The 23475-nt window shown below is 44.9% G+C and overlaps 1 protein-coding gene across 4 annotated transcripts in view; it reads right to left on the reverse strand.

Annotated features, from left to right (window-relative positions):
* The window catches only part of TNNI3K (TNNI3 interacting kinase), a 230894-nt gene that overhangs the window by 24804 nt on the left and 182615 nt on the right, over positions 1 to 23475 (reverse strand). For 3 of the 4 annotated variants that reach the window (XR_005774106.1, XM_040406705.1, XM_040406704.1), the window contains one exon: positions 13004 to 13173. The exons of the other annotated variant lie outside the window; for it this stretch is intronic. Coding sequence is in view for 2 of the 3 variants with exons in the window: in XM_040406705.1 (XP_040262639.1) it covers positions 13004 to 13173 (170 nt within the window). In the remaining variant the exon portion in view is untranslated. The remainder of the gene's footprint in view (positions 1 to 13003; positions 13174 to 23475) is intronic. 4 annotated transcript variants of the gene reach the window in all.

Here is a 23475-nt window from a genome sequence, read left to right on the forward strand (position 1 = left end):
CGGGTGAACAGCCTGTCGGATCCGTCCTGCCGCTAGTTCACGTGTGCCCCCGGACTGCCGCTCTCATTCCCCATTGACTATAATGGGGGAGGGGGCGGAGTTCCGGCGGCAGCAGGCGCACGTCAAGAGGCGGCTGGACAAAAAGTCTGTGCCTGGCCAGAGGTGTGATGTGCCGACTCCCCACCTGCCACCACTGCCAACCAGTTGCCTCGGCTGTGACGTATGCAGGCCTGGCACATGACCACTGAGGACACTGACTGGCCACAGCGGTGACCAATCCAGCAACTCTCTCCATTGGAAACAATGGAGATGCGGCACAGGAACCTGGACTATCGGTGCCTGGTCATCCCCAATTTTTTTTCTAGGACCTGGAAAACCATTTTAAAGTCAGAAGAAGTGCAAACAGTGGATCTAAGAGACTGCACACACTGACTCCTCATACAGAGCCATTTTTTTTTTGGACCGGAGGTATGTTTTATGGTATATGCACACTGGGTTTATTGAGTGCGGATTTTCATGTGGAAAGTCCACAGCATAAGTCCTCATGCACACGGCCATTCCGTACATTGGGGACCGCAATTGCGGTCCCCAATGCACGGGCAACATCCATGCAGTGGGCCGGACCTATTCAACTTGAATGGGTCCGTGGTCTGTCCGCACCGCAAAAGAATATGACATGTCATATTTATTTGCGGTGCGGAACAACAGAAAGTGCTTCCGGTGTTCCGTTCCGTGACTCCGTTCTGCATCTCCGGAATTGCGGACCCATTTAAGTGAATGGGTCCGCATCTGTAATGCGTGGTGCACACGGCCGGCGGCCGTGGATTGCCGACCTGCCATTTACGGGCCGCAATACGGCCACGGGCGCCCAACGGTCGTGTGCATGAGGCCTAACACAGTACCAGCTAAGCAGATGGGATTTACAAAACCTATCCTGCACTGTGCGGAAAATGACCTGCTGTGTTGATTTTGAAATCTGCCCTACTCTGGTGGGCCAGTCCGACCCTGTGTGCCCATTAGCAATGCAGGCTAAGGGCTCATGCACACGGCCATAAGTGTTTTGCGGTCCGCAAATGCAGATCTGGAAAACACGGATCCTGTCCGAGTGCACGCCACCACTTATTTTTTTTTAAGTTCTCTAGAAATGTCCTATCCTTGTCCGCAAAATGAACAAGAATAGGACATGTTCTATATTTTTTGCGGATACCACAGGATGGACGTGCGGATGCAGACATGGTGTGCTGTCCGCATCTTTTACGGCCCCGTTGGTCCGTATTCAATCCGCAAAAAATGCGTATGGGATCCGGACCAAACAAAATGGTGTGTGCATGAGCCCTAAACAGTGTGGTCTTCATTAGTTAATAAGAGGCAGGTGAGGCCCTTACGGCCCGCGGTATTCAACAACAGCACATCGTGCGATCGGATCCTTAGGCTAAATGCACACGATCAGGATTGCGTGCGGATTTTCTACGCCGATTTGTGTGCGGGATGTTATTCAATGAGAATTTGAAATTCTCATGTACACAATGGGGATTTTTTCCGTGCGGATTTTGACCTGCGTTGCGGATTTTAAAATCTGCAGCATGTCACTTTATTTTATTTTTCCTGACCGGATTTTCTCCATTCACTTCAATGGGCACCAATTGACGCGGATTGTCCGCACGGATTTCCCTTGCGAACACCTGCGGATTTCACCGCACATAAATTCTGAATGTGTGCGTTTACCCTAAGGGTCCAGTCGGTGTTTAGATACAATGCAGGCTCATTGGTTGCCTATGGCGCAGGTTGCACGCCCCAAGTCGCCTCCAATTACTGAAGAGCGATGCCATTGTTTGCGTTCTGCTAGGAATTAGCATTTTCACCTTTACAGTTCCGCTGAGTTAATGCAGAGTGCTCATCTGGGGACACTTTGCTTCGGAGCTCGTGATACTTCTGCAAGCACAATGTTTCCACAATGTCAAAAAAAAAGAGAAAAGAAGAAGACCGTAAGAAATCTATTCTGCGGAAGCCGCCATCTGACCATATACGGCTCTTTTCGTTAGCATAGATACCGAGGGCTATTGACTTTAAATGCTCCATAAAGCTGATGTGAATATTGTGCTCATGAAGCTCCTTCTCACGTCTGCCTTTTCCGATAATGCTTGCATTAACCTTGTGGAGCTTTAGAATAGGACGTCATTAGTCATGGTTTTACTGTCCTGACACTCATTGCAGATTTTAATAAAATAGCCGGGATAATCAACATAAGTTTTCAGAACGTAAGCGCACAATAGCGACTCAGCACAGACAAATACCGTACCATATTGCAGGCTGCGCCCCGCCATTACCTCCTCTGCAGGACATTACGGGCTCTGCTCTCTGGAGCTAAACTGCAGAGCGTTACCCCCTATGGAAGCTGGAAAACAATGCTACGTTCACAGTTTATTTACTTGGGGGGGGAGGAGAGGTTAGCCATAGACCCTACAGGGGGCCGCTCAAGCCCTCTTGATAATAATGATCTAGTGCCCTCTTGAACTCAACTGTATTGCCATCCTCATGACGGCGATACAGTTGAACACTGTGGTGAAGGCGGCAGTATTTTGTGCTGCACTGTGGTATTTGTTCTGCTGGGGCGGTATTATGTGCTGCAGGCCCTGCCTACGTCTCTTGTCCCCGCCTACTTGTTTTGTCCCGTCCTCTGTCAATTTGGACCCGCCTACAACATGGGGCTTTTTAGTTCCCACTAGGATATATCATGATCGGGGCAGGTTTGATTGGGACCACCATCAATCAGTAGGATGAATGCAGCAATGGCAGTAAGGTAATCAGGGGGATGGGGGGTCATCATTCTGCAATAGGTGGCAGACCTGGAGAAGCACACAAGGTACTGAGGGCGCAAAGTGATAAAACCCTGTGGCACAGCCACTAGGTGGTAGCTCTTTTTGCCTGGGAGATAGTTTGACGTAGGTAGGTAGCCCCTGAGTACCAGAGGATCGTCTGGTGGCCCAGTCTCTGGCACCATAGTGGGCCCCAAATGTCCAGGAGAAAAGCAACATTTGGAGCCGAACACTCGCCATTTCTTTGAATAAAACCCTATTAGACTTTATTGATGACATGGAAGTTGGGCCCCAAAAATAATTTCCTCTAGTGGACCCTGGATAGCCCCCACATTGACCCACACCACAGGGTTAACTTTCCTCTTCCTCTACATGGCTCACAGCCGCCCCTGAGCAATGTCTATTTCATGGCCAAGCGGCCACCCATGCCTTCAGCTCAATTGCCGAACCTGTTTTGTTCCCACTATCATAAGTGACCGGCAATGTAGCATTGGCCTGTGCCCCATCTGGCTTGTGGCACTGCGAGTCCTATACCGCTGACTAAACAAAGGTCATCACTGTGTATTCCTGTATATAATGCCCCCCATGGAGTTTAACATACATGTCCACCTACTGAGGTGGTCGCACATGCTCAATTCCATCCTTTAAAGTCCTCCTTCAAAATCAGAAGTGGATCATAAAAGGAGATAAAGTATAAAGGACAAAGTATAAAATAGACAACATTTCTCCTTTTTTTTTTTATTCACTCCTGGGTTTTGGCTTCAAAAACTGCATTAAGAAACCTGACCGTGTGGTTGTACCTTAGAAGCTGTGAAAGTTACAGGGACAGAGCTGCAGCAGAAAGGACACTCCCCTGATCTGCGATAGGGAGAGAGCTGCAGCAGAAAGGACATCCCCCAGTAAGCTATAACAGGCAGAGTACTTCAGCAGAAAGGACACCCCCCTGAGCTGTGATAGGGGGAGATCTGCAGCAGAAAGGACACACAACTCTGAGCTGTGATAGCAAAAGAGCTGCAGCAGAAAATACACCACCCAAGCTGTGATAGGGAGAGAGCTGCAGCAGAAAGAACACGCCCCTGAGCTGTGATTGGAAGAGAGCAGCAGAAAGGACACACCCCTGAGCTGTCTCTATTGGGAGAGACCTCCAGCCAAAAGGACATGCCCCTTGAGCTGCCAGCCTGAAGAGAATCTAGAAGAGCAATTGGATCAATGAATGAGGAGATCTCTGGATCCATGTGAGGTGCAGGGCTGGTTCTAGAGATTGGCATGGTCTATATGATGTCTGATTTTCATTTTTTACCAGAATCATGGCATATCCCCTTTAAATCTAGGCTATGCTCTGTATTTACATTTCTCTCTGGGGGTTCGAAGAATAGTCCCTTATTAAAACTGTTGTCTGTGGTGGGAACACTACTTTGACTACACTGATACACTGTAACAGACTACAGCTGTGTGAACAGAACTGGGTCAGGAGGAGTTTTTGGCCCCTGAATTTAAGCTGCGAATTCTCTCATTTACCGTTAGCTACAACTCTGCTGATATTCTGTCTGTCCGCCGGACGTGGCGCTGAATTAGAAGAATATTGTAAGTGGAGAAGGGTTAAGTCATCGCAGGGTCCTGGCACATTTTGAGTCCATTGTGATGAACAATCATTTATTTCAATAATCTGTCAGTAAATGTTGATTTATTCAAGTGTCTGCATCAGTAACGTCTGCATCCCTCTTCTGGGCAAGTCCTCCTGGCTGGATATCACCAGACGTTATCATAATCTACAGCGCAATCTGCCTCCGAAGCGCGACTTTGCCAGGATCCAAAATAACACATCTGCCAGTTGGGAAATTGCTTGATGTTATAATAAAACGATACAAAGTAACGCCACGCTCAGCGACTGAGACGACGAGACATTAATATTTACAGCAGGAGGCGATGATCTCTGTGAATAGATGTAATGATGGCGATGTCATAAAACAATACATTCGCTCTTTCTAGAGGACCTGGCAGACAAACGCATTTCATGCACTGTCTACTGATTCCAATGGGCACCATGTAATGCCACATTCCTCCTCTGGTGGCGCTGTAGCGGAATTGAACGCCTGCTGCCAGGTTGTCACAGCAAGAGAACAAAGCGCGCTCATCTTATCATGGGGGAACCCCTCTAACCAACAGGGATGTCCAAAGCGAAAACCCACCTTAAAGGGCATTTAAAGGGGTTACCCGTCAGCATAAAAAAAGCAGCATATTTGACCACATTACACAAGAAAATTATCAATTACACAGAATTTGTAATTTTTTTAATGTGACTCCCCCTTTCTGGTCACATCAAGATGTCCCATCCCCCGATCATGTGACCTCCCCACCATTAGACATAGTTGGACAAACTGCTTGGTTGTTTTCCACAGTGCACTCACACTTGTATGCCTGTTTGTCCAAATGACCGATGCGCTGTGTCTAAGGGGGTTGGGCAAGTCAGAGATCACATGATTCGTAGGCGCAATGTCTTGCTGTGCCAGTAAATACCACCTTGTTAGTTTTCAGCCTCTAAACCGATCCCTCTGGTTTGTTTCCTTCCTGTTTGTAGCACTTCCTGTTCCTGTATCCAACCAAACCCATGATGCACTTCTTCTTCCTCTGTCACAGCTCCGGCCCCTCCCCCAAAAATTCCCAGCTAGTTTATAGCTCCTCCCATCCAGCTAGTTACATAGACACTCCCTTATCACTGCCCCGCCCATGGACATAACATCATAGGAAATAAGAAAGATCTGTATGGACATGGTCATGTGACCACAGCCCAGAATGGCAACAGAAGTACATTATAAAACTACAGCGACCTACATAAATAAATATTTTAAACCCAACACCCCCTTCCATAAGCAAGAAGGTGAGTTTGGGGGAAGGTCCTCAGGGGCAGGGCTTACATGACCCGAATCTAGTCACAAATAGTCAAGTACCCTTTAAATGCTGTCATTGGACAGGTCGGTCGCCCCTTTACTTCTATTTTGTGGTCTGGATTTTTTTGGTGCGTCTGTTGGTCATTATTGATGTCTTCTTGCCCTAAATCTACAGGAGACATTTTTCATTGTCTTGCAGAGTAATGTCTTTTGTCGCCTTTCTCCCCATAAAATACGAGAAGTCTAATGGTCTCTGTTTGCTAAGTAATCACCCCGCTGGTGTATGTTATTAGGCGGCTGAGGTGCGCGGTGGAGCTATCTCTCCTCCTCAGGCTCGGTGTGAAGCCGCCTTCCTCCTGCTCTACAAGATTAAAGATTCATTCATTTCCTCTGACTAAATGTAAATCATTGCGACCTGTTGTAGGAGAGCGAAATGAAGCGGCACTAAGCAGAGGAGAGCACGAGCGCCTGTAAAATCTCTTCATGATCATTATTACACATTTCTTAAAGGGGTAGGTCGGGGGATCCCAGCTTTAGGGATAGCCCTGCCCCCTATTCCCCCTGGCGAGGCACCAACAGCAAGGTACCATGATAGAGAATGATAAGTGTGGCCACCCATGTGCGTAGCTCCCTCCATCCTTGGAGACAGCCAAGCATCTCCGTCCCCATACTTATAAAAATTAAAGGTGTTCTCATAGCTACAGATATTGATGGCCTATCTTTAGGATAGGTCATCGATATCAGATCGGTGGGGGTCAGACACCCAGTACACCCACTGATCAGTTGCTTTGAGCAGCCATGGCACCAGAAACTAACAGTGTACGCGCAGTACCCCAGCACAGGGTACTTGCAAATTGTTCTTGATTCGATGTTATATAATTTGTTCATGCTTTTGTATTATGCTTTGTAGGTATTTCCAAAATCTGTCTGTAGGTGGCACTGTTTAGTTAATTAAGCCCTGACTCAGCAGAGGGAATTAGCTTTCCCCTCTGAGGGAGGAGCTTTCTAGTCAGGATTGCATCAGCCACTTCAGTTTAGCTCTGCCTGACGTTCAGGACAGATTGTAGTTCAGCTCCAGGAGAAACATCATTCCTGTCGAGAGAACAATCCCTGAGGGAAAGCTGGAGAAGACATTCATAGGCTGTCCAGGATCACAAAGTATTTGCTGTTTATGGCTGAGATAGACTTTGCTGCTTGTGGAAGGATTAACAGTTAACGGCTCCGTTCACACTTATATAACAGACTGGCCGACCGTTTGTAGGATTGGGAAGTGCAGCTATTGGGAAGACACACCATACTGTGACTTGCCTTGGAACCTTGTTTTGATAACGTTGGATGTACTACAACTCCCATTCTGATCTTTAGTAAAGAGAAACATTTATTTTCGACAACCCGAACCCTGGTTACTGACTCCAGTAACAAACAAAGGTGAACAACCATCTTAAAGGAACACTCCAGGCAAACTGGGTACACTGTGTGGTGCCCTGTTCAGAGCCTGATGTGGTGGAGCATAACATGGTGAGAAACTGAATATCAAAGAAATGCCTGTGTGATGCTCCACCTCCTCAGGCCTTGCACTAGACATAACATCATTTTGCCTGGAGTGCTCCTTTAAATGCACGGTGTGCTACTTTAAATGCATGGAGTGCTCCTATAAATTTTTGTTTTTGTTGAGGTTTTGCGAGGTCCATGAGATCTGGAGGAATTAAGCTTTAAAACTAAAGAGCGTTCTGCCAATAGCTACTGAATGTGTATGGCGGTGACCTGAATGTTTGCCTATGGGAAGTACCGCCATACAATGACTCACCGATATTGACAAGGTCCCGGTGGCCTAGACGTTATAACCTCCACTTACCTTTGGAATCATAGTTACCTGAAATGCTACCCAACAGCCAATATTCCCTTGAATTTCAGCACCCTCAGGAGAGTGACATGTCAGAAGATACATTTAAGTGGGGTTCCCCTTTAAGTTTCCACGGAGAGATCAGAATCCAGTGACGGGTGCTCCATTCTATGTCTTCACTTGACATTTGTTTCCCAAACACTACCGCCGAGCACGGGCCCTGAATAGACGGCACAATGCTTCACATCCACGCCTATTAAATATTTTCTCTGTCACGGTCAAAACAGCGAGTATTTCAATAAATTACAGGCGGTATTTAGAATATAAAAAGTTTCAAAGACGTCGATGAAAGGCGCTCTAACATTCCTCCAGGCTATCTCAAGTTCTCTTCTTGACTGCTATTACTATGCTAATGTCTCTTTTCTCCTTCTTTATGAGCCCAGGTGAAGTATTGTCAAGTGCACGCATCCTATAATAATACAATTAGATCCACGGCGCCTCTTCTTTATTTTCTAGAACTGTCAATCCGTTCCAATTATCTACAAACTGCCTAGCCGATTCTCCCGCCATAAAAATAATATTAAAAAAAGTTTAGAGCAATTTCTAAACTAGACGCGCTTTATACATTCAAAACAAGTTTAGGCAGAAGTTTATGAAGCTGTGATTTTATTTTGCAACCTTACGGACTAGGAGGAATGTTCTGAAAGCTAAGAAAAGAAGGAGCAGGAAGGTGGGTCATGCACACGAACGTATTCCGTCCGGGCCTGTGCCGCGGTCCGCAATGCATGGGCACAGACCGTAGGGCTGCCGTATGCCGAGGCAGGACCCATTCACTTGAATGGGGTCCACACCGCAAAAAAAGTAGTGTATGCACTACTTTTTTTACGGACAGAAACAGTGCCTCCGTTCCGCACCGCACCTTCTGGATTGCGGACCTATTCAGGTGAATGGGTTTGCATCCGTGATGCGGTGCACAAGTGGCCGGTGCCCGTATATTGAGGACCATGCCGTGTGCATGAGCCCTAAGGCAAAGCCTACAGGGGTAACCTAGTCTTAGGGGGACCCCCCATACTCAAGATCACTGAGGCCCACACCTATTGGACATTTATGGCATGTCCTGGAGTACAAAGATGGCAGACCTGGAAACCCATCGGCATCCATCGTTCACATCGTGGGGAGGTGCTGATGGGCTGACGGAGGAAGCTCCTTCTGTATGACCACTTAGATGCGGTGGTCGTTACTGACCACAGCATCTAAGGGGTTGAACAGCTGGGATCAGAGTTATCTCTGATCCTGACACCCGCTGCAGATGGCTTAAACTCAGTGCCTCATGTTGCATATGTACGGGAGCGACGCATATATAGATAAGGTGGATGTCTGCAAAAGGGTTAACAGGTTGTTGTGTCCAACACTGGTATGAGCCTGAGACGCTGTGGATGTTATCATTCCTCTGCTTGAGGAGAGGTATCACAGGCTTCCTCAGGTTCCCAGCAAATGTATGCAGTATGTTAGTAGATGGGGGTTGATGGACATAATAGGGAGTTCAGGGGCCCTACCCTATAGGGCTCAGATTAATTCTGATATTTCTCTAACATTAGAGGCCTCCTCCACCCCATCCTGACTACCGCTAAGGTGACGTCTAGGACTATAATTAGAGTACTGTGTAACATTGTTTAGGAGGCATTATTTTGGCACGGTTTGGCGGTATTATTTATGTACAGTGAGGCTGGTTTTGTAAGACTGGTGTACATGATGTGAATACAGTGCATTCGGTTGAGCCTGCTACAATTCCCTGTCCCACCAGTCCAGACCAATCATAAAGTGATGTTATATCCAACTGATACGCCATCACTTTTAGTTATAGGAAAACCTATTTAAAGGGGCTGTCCATTGAGATCATTCCTTTATGTAAGAGGCAGGATGAAGTTTAAAAAAAAACAAGCATTGCTCACCTTTGCGATCCCCTGATGATCCCGTTCCAGCGCCTTCTAGGTTTCCGTTTGCCTGGAGATATCTGCTCAGCCAAACACCGAGGTGGGTCAGCATTGTGACCAGTCCCTGCCTAAGCAGACAACTCCTACCATTTCCTGCAGACCATGCCGAAATCAGAAAGCAGACACCTGCGTAGGCCTGGTAAGCTTTGGAATGGCAGTGGCGGGGGATCAGTCAGACAATATTTTTTTTCCTAAGGCTATAGACACCTTTGGGGCAATTTTTTCTAAGATTGCATTTTACTCATTTTGGGCTAAAAATAATTTTTTCAATAGATTATTATTGAACATTTTCAGCTGTTTTTGAGATGACGTGAAAAAGCAGTTTGCAAAGTTTCACTTCTCAGCCCGGCCAGCCTTATCTCTGATCTCCTGACCTCCTAAGCACTCTTTTAAAGAGGTTTTCCAGGCTTTTAATAATGATGACCTATTCTCCTTATTTTGTGCCATATATTTTTTGCAATTACTAAAAAAAATATAAAACTATATAAATTTAATCTCTCTTTCTGAAATGTTTCTGCCAGGATTCAAACTCCCAACCTTGTACATTAGAGGCAATAATGTTAACCACTGCACTATAGAGCTACATGTTAACCTGCACAGAAATATAAAATAAGTCTTCTGCTGAATAGGAATGCTCACTACATCAGAAACTACTATGAGGTTTTTCTGACACAGTTTAGTGTTCAGCTTTATAGCTGAGTGGATAAGGTCCTTGCCTCTAATGTACAAGGGGTTTGGGAGTTCAAATCCTGGCAGAAACTTTCCCGAAATAGATGCTAAATTACATTTAAATACACTGACTCGAGCATGGCGCTCGAACTCCGCGATGTGCCGAGCATAGCGATGCTCGAGCCGAAATGGTGTTTGGCCGAGCATGCTCGATCAACACTAATACTTTGCAGACTGATTTTTAACCCCTGCATCTCAAAAAATGGCTGAACAGTTTTTTTTTTTAATAAAGACCAATTAATCATGATTTTTATCCCAAAATGACTAAAATATAATCATAAAAAAAAATTGCCCAGAAAATTGTCCATAGCCTTTAAGCCGGTGTGGTTACCAAAGAGTTCTTAGGCCCCTTTCACACGGGCGAGTATTCCGCTCGGATGCGATGCATGAGTTAAAGGCATTGCACCCGCACTGAATCCTGACCCATTCATTTCTATGGGGCTGTTCACATGAGCGGTGATTTTCACGCATCACTTGTGAGTTGCGTCAAAATCGCAGCATGCTCCTCTTTGTGCGTTTTTCACGTAACACAGGCCCCATAGAAATGAATGGGGTTGCGTGAAAATCGCAAGCATCCTCAAGCAAGTGCGGATGCGGTGTGATTTTCACGCACGGTTGCTAGGAGACGATCGGGAATACAGAATGCATAGTACAATAGCGCTGGAGGTGTTAAAAAAATAAATAAATAATTAAACTCACCTTAATCCACTTGCTCGCGCAGCCCGGCTTGTCTTCTGTCTTCTTTTTTGCTGTGTACAGGAAAAGTACCTGTGGTGACGTCACTCTGGTCATCACATGGTCCGTCACATGATCTTTTACCATGGTGATGGATCATGTGATGACCGGAGTGACGTCACCACAGGTCCTTTTCCTGCACACAGCAAAAAAGAAGACAGAAGAGAAGCCGGGCTGCGCAAGCAAGTGGATTGAGGTGAGTTTAATTTTATTTTTTATTTTTTTAACCCCTCCAGCGCTATTGTACTATGCATTCTGTATTCAGAATGCTATTATTTTCCCTTATAACCATGTTATAAGGGAAAATAATACAATCTACCCAGCACCTAACCCAAACCCAAACTTCTGTGAAGAAGTTCGGGTTTGGGTACCAAACATGCCGATTTTTCTCACGCGAGTGCAAAACGCATTACAATGTTTTGCACTCGCGCGGAAAAATCATGCATGTTCCCGCAACGCACCCGCACCTTTTCCCGCAACGCCCGTGTGAAAGAGGCCTTATGGTCCTGAAGCATTGCTTCTAGCATGGAATATCTCCATGGTATGGCACCCAAAAAGGGGACAGGCCCTGATTCTTCCTTCTCATGCACTCAGGAAGAATCCATGAGCAATTGCAGGTGCGAGGAGGTCATTTATGGGCCCTCGTGTTTCTATGGGCATTGTATTATGGACACATAACATGGTCACGTGTATTAGGGACTACTACTCACAACCTCCATGCTAATGCAAGAAGCTCTTTTCTAAAATGTACAGAAAAGAGACAGGAAGATTAAAAAAATAAGAATTGTAACAAAAAACAATACAATACAAAACGTATCCAGCAGCACAAAACAAACATAAAATTACATCCTCAAAGCGTCTAGACACGGAGAAATACAGGGTCCGCGATGGCGAGGAATGCGAATCCTTGTTCTGCTGTCATACGATGGGCTAATAAATTAGCGCAGTAATCATTTCAATGTCAGTCTGCCGCGTTCTGTTAGAAAGGAATTTTTTTTTTTTGAGAGATCAAAACAGGAACCGTCTGGGGAATTTCATTTTTAATTATGTGGTGAGAATAAACAGAAGCCACTGAAAGTACGGCGTGAATAATTGATATTCTATGAATACGGAGACACTGCAGGTAGGAATTACAAACTGAAAAAACGGGGTGACCCGCGAGACGTCACCGCCAAATAACCCGGCGCTCTCGCGACACACACTGCATCCTTTCATTTCACCCCGCTTCTTTGATCTTTCCTGCGGCTGACTATTGCAAAATTAACATTAATCAAAAAGATAATGAGATCATGGCGTAAAGACGTATATATACAGGTAGCGCGCACCCAGATGCCATTTAACATTTAGGAGATCTGACACTTTGTATTGTTTGTGTATCTTGATTACCCTTCCAGCAATGTTTTGAAACCATTGACTTTTTTGTTTTACTTGCAGTACCATGCCTGACCACTTGGAGTGCTGTTATGAAGAAGAATGTGTCTTAAACTACACTCTTTCATTTGTTCTTGTGTTGCATAATATTCATAGGCGCCCCCTATTGGTAGAGCAGTATTTTACATGTCACCCACATTCAGATGAAATGCATCAAGATGGCTGAGGTTCTCCAGCAATGCAATAAAGCTAAACTCAATTTTTTTTTTGTATTTTTGACCCTTGTTATTCTGAAGGCGTTCACATAATTGAGGTAGTGCTGATAGCTCTAGCTTACAATGCCAGCCATATACGAGGTGCAGTATATACCGTATCTATCCCATATACAACTCTAAGACCAGCCATCCACCTGCCATAGCTTATCTCTCCCAACACATGCATGCTCGGCTCAGCCAAGTATGTGTGTGTTTTCTATAGGGAGAGGAGAGTGAGCTACTCCAGTTTATTTTCTGGAGAACAAACAGATCAGACATGTTGAAATCAATCTGTCCAATCCTTCTCTTTCCTGACATCTAGATGGAGGGTGGTCCTCAGTTACCTCTCTTAGGAACGCTGTAGTGCACTCACCTCTGAGGCCAGGCTGAGTAGGCTCTCGAATTTAAGGCATACTCCAACTCAAAGCGAGAACGAAGAGCCGCTACGTGGCTACGTCCAGGGCCACCGTGGGCGACCAGGCAGTCCGATGAGGCAGACGGTGAAAGTGAACCGCTGCTGTTACTAGATCCTGGAGACATCAGCTGCAATCAGAAGAAATGGATTAGGATTAGTCCAAGAGTCGTGTCCTGATGATTCTTCTATAAGACGAGGTTTTAGGGGCAAATAAGGAAGGATTCAGCATAATCCAGAAGGTGCAATAATGCGGCACTTTTGTGTCTGATACAGAACAGGAATGTGATGACATTTTAAAGGACCAGAAAAGGGAAATGGAACAGAAATCTGACAGATATAACACCGTGTCATATGGAGAAATGCATGGAATTGCTTCTGTAGGGGAATACGTCTGTCATATGGTGGCACCATATGGCGGCACACAGCTCTGCCATGTGTATGATGCCAGGGGGCGTAGTAGCTATGGGGAGTCTAGAGGTAGCAGTTGCGTTCAGCCCTGGTGCCTGAGGGAGCCCAAAGGACCCTCTGCCAAATAAGGAGACACGAGTATTATAATTAGCAGGTGGTAGATTTTTCACTGGGGCCTCGAATATATAAAATGAATGCAAAAAAAATAAATATACAAATTATACATAGCACTTGACAATTAGTGATGAGCGGCAGGGGCAATATTCGAATTTGTGATATTTTGCGAATATTTGGGCGAATATTCGGGAATTCGTTATCTCCAGTCATTATTTTCTTGATTGCGGAAATCGGCAAATGAAAAATTTGCGATAAAAATTACGAAAATTCGCAATCGACACTACTCCTAAAGTCAAAGATATTGCAGCCTTCTCATTGGCCAACAAGCTAGAAGCAGGAGGGATCATGTGTACTGATTAAAAAAATAAAATATCTCGAATATTCGAAATTACGAATATATATCACTATATTCTACATATTCGCGAATTCTCGAAGTGCCGATATTCGCGATAAAAATTCGCAATTCGAATATTCGTGATCAACACTATTGACAATCTATTTCTAACAAAGCTAGAACCAGCCCTGTGCCTCACATGCATCTAGAGATCTCCTCATTCAATGCTCAGGTTGCTTTTTTAGATTTTTTTTTAGGCTTGCAGATCAGGGGCGTCTCCTTTCACAGGGGGCTTGTCTTTTCTGCTGCAACTCTCTTGCTATTACAGCTCAGGGGGCATGTCCTTTCTGCTGCAGCTCTGTCCCTATCACAGCTAAGGGGTTGGTCCTTTGTGCTGCAGCTTTCTCCCTATCACAGCTCAGGTTGCATGTCCTTTCTGCTGCAGCTTCTCCCTACCACAGCTCAGGGAGTATATCCTTTCTGCTGCAGCTTTCTCCCTATCACAGCTCAGGTTGCATGTCCTTTCTGCTGCAGCTTTCTCCCTACCACAGCTCAGGAAGTATATCCTCTCTGCTGCAGCTTTCGCCATATCACAGCTCAGAGTATATCCTTTCTGCTGCAGCTCTCTCCCTACCACAGCTCAGGTTGCATGTCCTTTCTGCGGCAGCTCTCTCCCTACCACAGCTCAGGTTGCATGTCCTTTCTACTGCAGCTCTCTCCCTACGACAGCTCAGGTGACATGTCCTTTCTGCTGCAGCTCTCTCCTAACCACAGCTCAGGTTGCATGTCCTTTCTGCTGCAGCTTTCTTCCTATCGCAGCTCAGGGAGTTTATCCTTTCTGCTGCAGCTCTCTCCTATCACCGCTATGGGGGCGTGTCCTTCCTGCTGCGGTAGATACGGTTGGTGGCAGTTAAAGGATAAAACTGAGCATATGCGACCACCTCACCGATGTTACTAAGAAAATAAACAAACAGCAGGTGGCGCTATACATAGACAGTGGCTATACGTATTTGTGTTCAGTTACAAAAGTATTCAGATCCAGGTTTGGGCATGAAAAATGAAAAATATTTTTTAATGGGACAACCCCTTTAAGGATAGAACATCAATATCTAATCGGTAGGGGTCTGACACCCCATCTATCAGTCCCAGAACCGGCAGTTGGTGCTGGAACTACACAAGTGCGTCCATTGTATAATGGACCCAGGTGGTCACCGCAGCGCTGCTCCCGGAGAAGTGAATGGTAACCAGCACCATCCACTACACAATGGACAGAGCCGTGTAGTTTCAGCACCAAATTCCGGCGCTGCCCCCAAAACAGCTGATTGATGTGGGGAGGGGGGGTCGGTCTCCTACTCATCTTGAGGATTGGCCATCCGTAGTAAAATACTGGACAACCACGTTACAAATTTCATTGCTCATCGGGTAAGAAAAGGAGAATTCTATAGAAATCTGAAAAAAAATGATCCCTTTAAGAGTATCTGTGTGTGCGCCGAGCACAGGCGAGCGGTCCCGGTCTCAGGTAGCACCGCAGAAATAATGATCACCCCGGTGATGGAGAATCGTTATCTAACGATCGTCCGCCTGAATAAATAAACTGATCAGTCGGCCAAACAGAACGGAACTGAAATCTATCCGAGAAGAAGAGGCGGTCGTGAAAAACGAGGGGGAAAATGAAAGAGATTTTTCAGCTCGCCTAATTCGACCGTTAGCCGGTTCTGTGTCCCTTCATTTAACGTCGCCGCTCTTCGCGTGAGAGATTCATTTTTATGGCTGAGCGCCATTCACCTGTTCACGCTGGGGACACGTTATAAATTACAGCCGGCAGCAATAATGTATCGAGATGTTTCTGTCTATCACTGGAATCTTCCTGCCAGGGTTTTCTTTTTTCTTTTCTTTTTATTGTTTCCGTCATCTGTGCCACAGCGACAGGAGATGAATGATAGATTTTATATGATATTTAGATAGGAATCTTATAAATGTGTCATATTAATGGCCCCATATATATATATATATATATCAGACAGCGCTGTACGGTATATGGATCTATTGTTCTGCAGTAGCTTTCCTACAGAGCGCCCCCGTTATGTAGCATGAAGTATCTTCTAGTGTCCTCCCCTTATCTACTGGGCCGGTATGCGGCTGCACAGGGAGCACATATGGTATGTACTATACACCCCGGATATTGATTACGTTGTGACAATGGGGGTGGGATTCATGAATAGAGATGGCCTTGCGGTTCGCCAGGAAGTCGCTTCAGTCGTTTTGTTCGTTCGCGGTTCGCCAAACGGGTGAACATCTGGCGAAGTCCGCCGGCGCCGTATTCTTTTACATTGTGAAGAACTTTGACCCATGACACATCCATCAGGTGGTACAGGACGGCCAATTGAGACGTTTCAGTACATGGACATACCCCCTACCTCATAAATAAACCTGATCTGGCCGCCATTTTACATTCAGTCTTTTGCCAGTGTAGGGAGAGGTTGCTGTGTGGAGCAGGGACAGGCTGTTAGGCCTCTTTCACACGGGCAAGATCTCCGCGCGGGTGCAATGCGTGAGGTGAACGCATTGCACCCGCACTGAATCCGGACCCATTCATTTCTATGGGGCTGTTCACATGAGCGGTGATTTTCACGCATCACTTGTGCGTTGCGTGAAAATCACAGCATGCTCTATATTGTGCGTTTTTTCACGCAACGCAGGCCCCATAGAAGTGAATAGGGCTGCGTGAAAATCGCAAGCAAGTGCGGATGCGGTGCGATTTTCACGCATGGTTGCTAGGTGACGATCGGGATGGGGACCCGATCTTTATTATTTTCCCTTATAACATGGTTATAAGGGAAAATAATAGCATTCTCAATACAGAATGCAAAGTAAAATGTGGATTGAGGGATTAAAAATTAAAAAAAATGTACTCACCTCCTCCTCTTGATCACGTAGTTGCCGATCTCTTCTTACTTCTTTAATCATGAGCTGCCTGCTAAAGGACCTGTGGTGACGTCACATCACATGGTCCAATCACATGGTCCATCACCGTGGTGATGGACCATGTGATTGGACCATGTGATGAGCTAAGTGCCGTCACCACAGGTCCTGAAGATAGAGCAGAGACCGGCAGCTATGGAGGAGGTGAGTTAATTTTTATTTATTTTTTTAACCCTCAATTGACCTTCTACTAAGCATTCTGTATTAAAGAATGCTATTATTTCCCCTTATAACCATGTTATAAGGGAAAATAATAAAATCTACACTACAACTAACCCAAACCCGAACTTCATTGAAGAAGTTCGGGTCTGGGTACCATATTCAGTTTTTTCTCACACGCGTGCAAAACGCATTGCACTCGTGCGGAAAAAACTGAACCACGCAACGCAATGAAAACTGACTGAAATTGTGTGCTCACCCGCACGATTTCCCCGCCACGCACCCGCATCCTATCCGGCCCCAATCCGTAACGCCCGTGTGAAAGAGGCCTTAGGGCCACAAAACGCTAGCTAATAGGGCCACAAAAGACCTTTTAAGGACTGGTATAGGTGTGCTATCGATAGGTGTTACTTACTGAGGGGTGTGATATAGAAAGTATATTATAGTGCATTTGTATTGTGCAGCAGTTGTGTGCGGTTCTGCTGCGATACCGCAGCTATACAGAGGGACAAACGCTATTGGAACAAATAATTTCTACTGGTGTGATTAACCAGTTGCCCCCCAAAAAAGTGATTGAAGCATGGGTGTTATATACCAATAATATTCTTTCTATATAGTGCAGTTAGGTAGTGCAGCAGTTGTTTGCGGTTTTGCTGCGTTACCGCAGTTACAGATAGTGACAAACGACATTGGAACAAATCATTTCTACTGGTGTGATATATCAGTCCCCCCTTCCCCAAAAAAAAAGATTGAAGCAGGGGTGTTATATACCAATAATATACTTTATATATAGTGCCAGTGGCATACCTACCATATAGGCAGACCATGCAGCTGCTATGTGGCCCCCTGAGGAAGAGGGGCCCGCAGTGGAGGAGAGGCCCCACCCCCTAGTTGCTCCTGTCTATCTTTCTAAAGCTAAAGGACCTTTGATGATGTCACACAGGTCCTGTAAGGGCACTGCACAGAGTAAAGTGTAGTTCCCAGGTTAGAACAGTACATCTGCCAGGACCTGTGATGACATCATCACAGGTCCTTCAACCCCCTAACAGCAAGTATTAGAAGTTCACAATCAGCTCTGCATTGATCCATACAGACTGGAATGGAGTGGTAAGAGGAGGTCCTCCACTTCTTGTCATTTACCCCCTACCCATGCCCTGTTTTTACTGATTGCACACTCATGTATAATACTTCAGACAGTTACAGTAACCACTACCTCATGTACCTCACACACACAGTGACTATAATGCATAACTGACCACATATTTCTATAAACACTGCATCTACCTTGTATGCCTCACATCAATACACTGCTCTGTATATGTATATATATATATATATATATATATATATATACACACACACTGAATATATTACACAGTATTATAGATGCAATATGTACAGATATATAGTATATATTGCAGTGTACTGATATGTGAGGTACAAGGTATAATAGATGCAGTGTGTACAGATATATAGTATATACAGCAGTGTACTGATATGTTAGGTACGAGGTATAATAGATGAAGTGTGTACAGGTATATTGTATATACAGCAGTGTAATATGTGAGGTACGAGGTATAATAGATGCAGGTCTAAAATCAGTCTGAGAGCCATAGTTTTTTCAGTTTTTGGGCAAATATCTTGGGTAGGGTATGATTTTTGCGGGATGAGATGACGGTTTGATTGGCACTATTTTGGGGTGCGTGTGACTTTTTGATCGCTTGTTATTACACTTTTTGTGATGTAAAGTGACAAGAAATTGCTTTTTTACACCGTTTTTTTTGTTTTTTGTTTTTTTACTGTATTCACCTGAGGGGTTAGGTCATGTGATATTTTTATAGAGCAGGTTATTACGGACACGGCAATACCTAATATGTATACATTTTTTTTATTTATGTAAGTTTTACACAATTATTTCATTTTTGAAACAAAAACAAAAAAATCTGCTTTTAGTGTCTCCATATTCTGAGAGCCATAGATTTTTCAGTTTTTGGGCGATTATCTTAGGCAGGGTCTCATTTTTGCGGGATGAGGTGACGGTTTGATTGGTACTATTTTGGCGTACATACGACTTTTTTGATCAGTTTTATTACCTTTTTTGGGAAGTAAAGTGGGCAAAATTTCAATTTCATCATAGTTTTTTTTAAGTTTTTTTATGGCGTTCACCGTGCGGGTAAAGTAACATGACCGTTTTATAGATCAGGTCATTACGGACGCAGTGATATCAAACATGTGTAGGGAATTTAATTTTTTTCATTTTTAATCAGTGATAAATGTGTTTTTTGATTTTTCACTTTTTTTTTTTACTTTTTTTGACCCAGACCCACTTGGTTCTTGAAGATCCAGTGGGTCTGATGTCTGTATAATACAGTACAGTACACTATATAGTGTACTGTACTGTATATTCACTTTACAAAGTCTGATTAGACTTCTGCCTTTAGCAGAAGTCTAATCAGCACCATGGACAGCCTCTGAGCAGTACAATGGACAGCCGGATGCCTGTGGTACCCATCACTCGCTGCCACAGCAGAGCAGTGGGTGATGGGGAGGGAGGGGGGCCCCCTCCCTCTCCCATCGGGGGCTGAAAAGGCACAGCAGCCCCCGATGGGAGACGGAGGGAGCTCCCTCCCTCTTAACCTTTTCCATACAGTGGTCCCTATGGACCGCGGCATGGAAGGGGTTAAACGCATGGCATCTGTGCCAGCACAGATGTCAGGCGTTTCAAGCAGAGTGTCAGCAATGTGCTGACACTCTGCAAACCACTCGGCTATCCTGAGAGGGGGGGCGGGCGGATAATCGCATGCCTGCCCCCCCCCCCCCCAAGCACTCCCCACATCCCCCCCCCCGCTGCGCCCACCAGCAATTAACAAAGAGGGCAGCAGGGGGGGGTTTAAACATTAAAATAAAGCTTATTTAAAGCTTCTGATCAGAAACTTCCGAAACCGCAGGTCTGAATTGACCTGCGGTTTGCTGCGATCGACGACATGGGGGGGGTCACAGGACCCCCCGGCGTATTTAGCCAAGGTGCCTATCATCGCCCGCCAGGCGGCAGTGATCAGCACTATACATGACGTATCGGTACGTCATGTGTCCTTAACCCCTTAAGGACTGAGCCCTATTTCACCTTAAGGACTTGGCCATTTTTTGCAAATATGACCAGTGTCACTTTAAGTGCTGATAACTTTAAAACGCTTTGACTTATCCAGGCCGTTCTGAGATTGTTTTTTCGTCACATATTGTACTTCATGACACTGCTAAAATTGGGTCAAAAAAGTAAATTTTTTTGCATAAAAAAATACCATATTTACCAAAAATTTCGAAAAGTTTGCAAATTTCAAAGTTTCAGTTTCTCTACTTCTGTAATACATAGTAATACCCCCAAAAATTGTGATGACTTTACATTCCCTATATGTCTACTTCATGTTTGTAGCATTTTGGGAATGCTATTAAATTTTTTGGGGATGTTACAAGGCTTAGAAGTTTAGAAGCAAATCTACAGGTCTGAAGTCACATTGCGAGGCTTACATAATAGAAACCACCCAAAAATGACCCCATTCTATAAACTACACCCCTCAAGGTATTCAAAACTGATTTTACAAACTTCGTTAACCCTTTAGGTGTTGCACAAGAGTTATTGGCAAATGGGGATGAAATTTGAGAATTTCATTTTTTTGCCAAATTTTCCATTTTAACCCATTTTTTCCACTAACAAAGCAAGGGTTAACAGCCAAACAAGACTGTATCTTTATTGCCCTGACTCTGCCGTTTACAGAAACACCCCATATGTGGCCGTAAACTACTGTACGGGCACACAGTAGGGCGTAGAGGGAAAGGTGCGCCGTATGGTTTTTGGAAGCCAGATTTTGCTGGACTGGTTTTTTGACACCATGTCCCATTTGAAGCCCCCCTGATGCACCCCTAGAGTAGAAACTCCATAAAAGTGACCCCATATAAGAAACTACACCCCTCAAGGTATTCAAAACTGATTTTACAAACTTTGTTAACCCTTTAGGTGTTGCACAAGATTTAATGGAAAATAGAGATACAATTTCAAAATTTCACTTTTTTGGCAGATTTTCCATTTTAATATTTTTTTCCCAGTTACAAAGCAAGGGTTAACAGCCAAACAAAACTCATTATTTATGGCCCTGATTCTGTAGTTTACAGAAACACCCAATATGTGGTCGTAAACCGCTGTACGGGCACACGGCAGGGCGCAGAAGGAAAGGAATGCCATACGGTTTTTGGAAGGCAGATTTTGCTGGACTGGTTATTTTGACACCATGTCCCATTTGAAGCCCCCCTGATGCACCCCTAGAGTAGAAACTCCAAAAAAGTGACTCCATTTTAGAAACTACGGGATAGGGTGGCAGTTTTGTTGGTACTAGTTTAGGGTACATATGATTTTTGGTTGCTCTATATTACACTTTTTGTGAGGCAAGGTAACAAAAAATAGCTTTTTTGGCACTGTTTTTTTTTTTGTTATTTACAACATTCATCTGACAGGTTAGAACATGTGGTAATTTTATAGAGCAGGTTGTCACGGACGTGGCAATACCTAATATGTATACAATTTTATTTATTTATGTAAGTTTTACACGATGATTTCATTTTTAAAAAAAAAAAATGTTTTAGTGTCTCCATAGTCTAAGAGCCATAGTTTTTTCAGTTTTTGGGCGATTATCTTAAGTAGGGTCTCATTTTTGCGGGATGAGATGAGGGTTTGATTGGCACTATTTTGGGGTGCATATGACTTTTTGATCGCTTGCTATTACACTTTTTGTGACGTAAGATGACAAAAAATGGCTTTTTTTACACCGTTTTTATTTTTATTTTTTTACGGTGGTCACCTGAGGGGTTAGGTCATGTGATATTTTTATAGAGCCGGTCGATACGGACGCGTCGATACCTAATATGTATACTTTTTTTTTATTTATTTAAGTTTTACACAATGATTTCATTTTTGAAACAAAAAAAATCATGTTTTAGTGTTTCCATAGTCTAAGAGCCATAGTTTTTTCAGTTTTTGGGCGATTATCTTGGGTAGGGTATGATTTTTGCGGGATGAGATGACGGTTTGATTGGTACTATGTTGGCGTACATGCGACTTTTTTGATCACTTTTATTACCTTTTTTGGGAAGTAAGGTGGGCAAAATTTCAATTTTCTCATTTTTTTTTATGGCGTTCACCGTGCGGGGAAAGTAACATGACCGTTTTATAGATCAGGTCGTTACGGACGCGGCGATACCTGATATGTGTAGTGTATTTTTTCACTTTTTTTTTACATTTTTTGGACCCAGACCCACTTGGTTCTTGAAGATCCAGTGGGTCTGATGTCTGTATAATACAGTACAGTACAATATATATTGTACTGTACTGTATTTTACTTACACTTTGTCTGAACAGATCCCTGCCTTTAGCACAGATCTGTTCAGCACCATGGACAGCAGGATGCCTGAGACGGCGTCCTGTTGCCATGGGAACCTTCCCCGTCTGCTCAGTAGTGATCAGAACTACGCAGACGGGAAGGGTAAGGACGGGGGTGTCGGGGGGCTGTCTGGGAGCTCTCTCCCTCTCCCATCGGGGGGCTGCAAAGGCACAGCAGCCCCCCGATCGGAGAGGGAGGGAGCTCACTGAGCTGTTAACCTTTTCCATACAGCGGTCCGCACGGACCGCTGTATGGAAAGGGTTAAACGGCTGACATCGCATCACCGATGTCAGCCGTTTATACCAGGGTGTCAGCAATGTGCTGGCACCCTGGCATACCCACTAGACGCCAACGATTATTCAAGGGGGGGGGCGGGCGGGGGATCGCGATCCCGCCTGCCGCACCGCCCGCCTCCCGCACCGCCTGTGACACCCCCCCTGCACCACCCGCCCACATAATATCATTCAGGGGTGCAGGGGGGGTTAAATAAAACTTAATTTTGGGCGTTTTAAAGTTTGATCCCCGCGGTCAGGGGATCAGAATCGGCTAAAAGCGCAGCAAACCGCAGGTCTGAATTGACCTGCGGTTTGCTGCGATCGCCGATACGGGGGGTCACATGACCCCCCTCAGCGTTGTGACAGGATGCCGGCTGAATGATTTCAGCCGGCATCCCATTCAGATTAACCCCCAGGGCGCCGCAATCCTATTTTAAACTCATGACGTACCAGTACGTCATGGGTCCTTAAGGACTCGGGACCCATGCCGTACCGATACGTCCTAAGTCCTTAAGGGGTTAAGTACCAGGAGAACATGCCGTACCGATACATCATCTGTCCTTAAGAGGTTAAACATATGTATTTGACCTGTATTTGTACTGGCCTTTAGTAAAATTGATATCCATTGACCATGTAATATACCTCCAGCCACATCCACATAATCACTTTATCTTTTCTGTCCCGTGAATGCCTAATGTTTGGGGCCTGTAGTCCAGTGGCCTACAG

The sequence above is a fragment of the Bufo bufo genome, chromosome 9, assembly GCF_905171765.1.
Source record: "Bufo bufo chromosome 9, aBufBuf1.1, whole genome shotgun sequence".
Classification (NCBI taxonomy): Eukaryota; Metazoa; Chordata; class Amphibia; order Anura; family Bufonidae; genus Bufo; species Bufo bufo.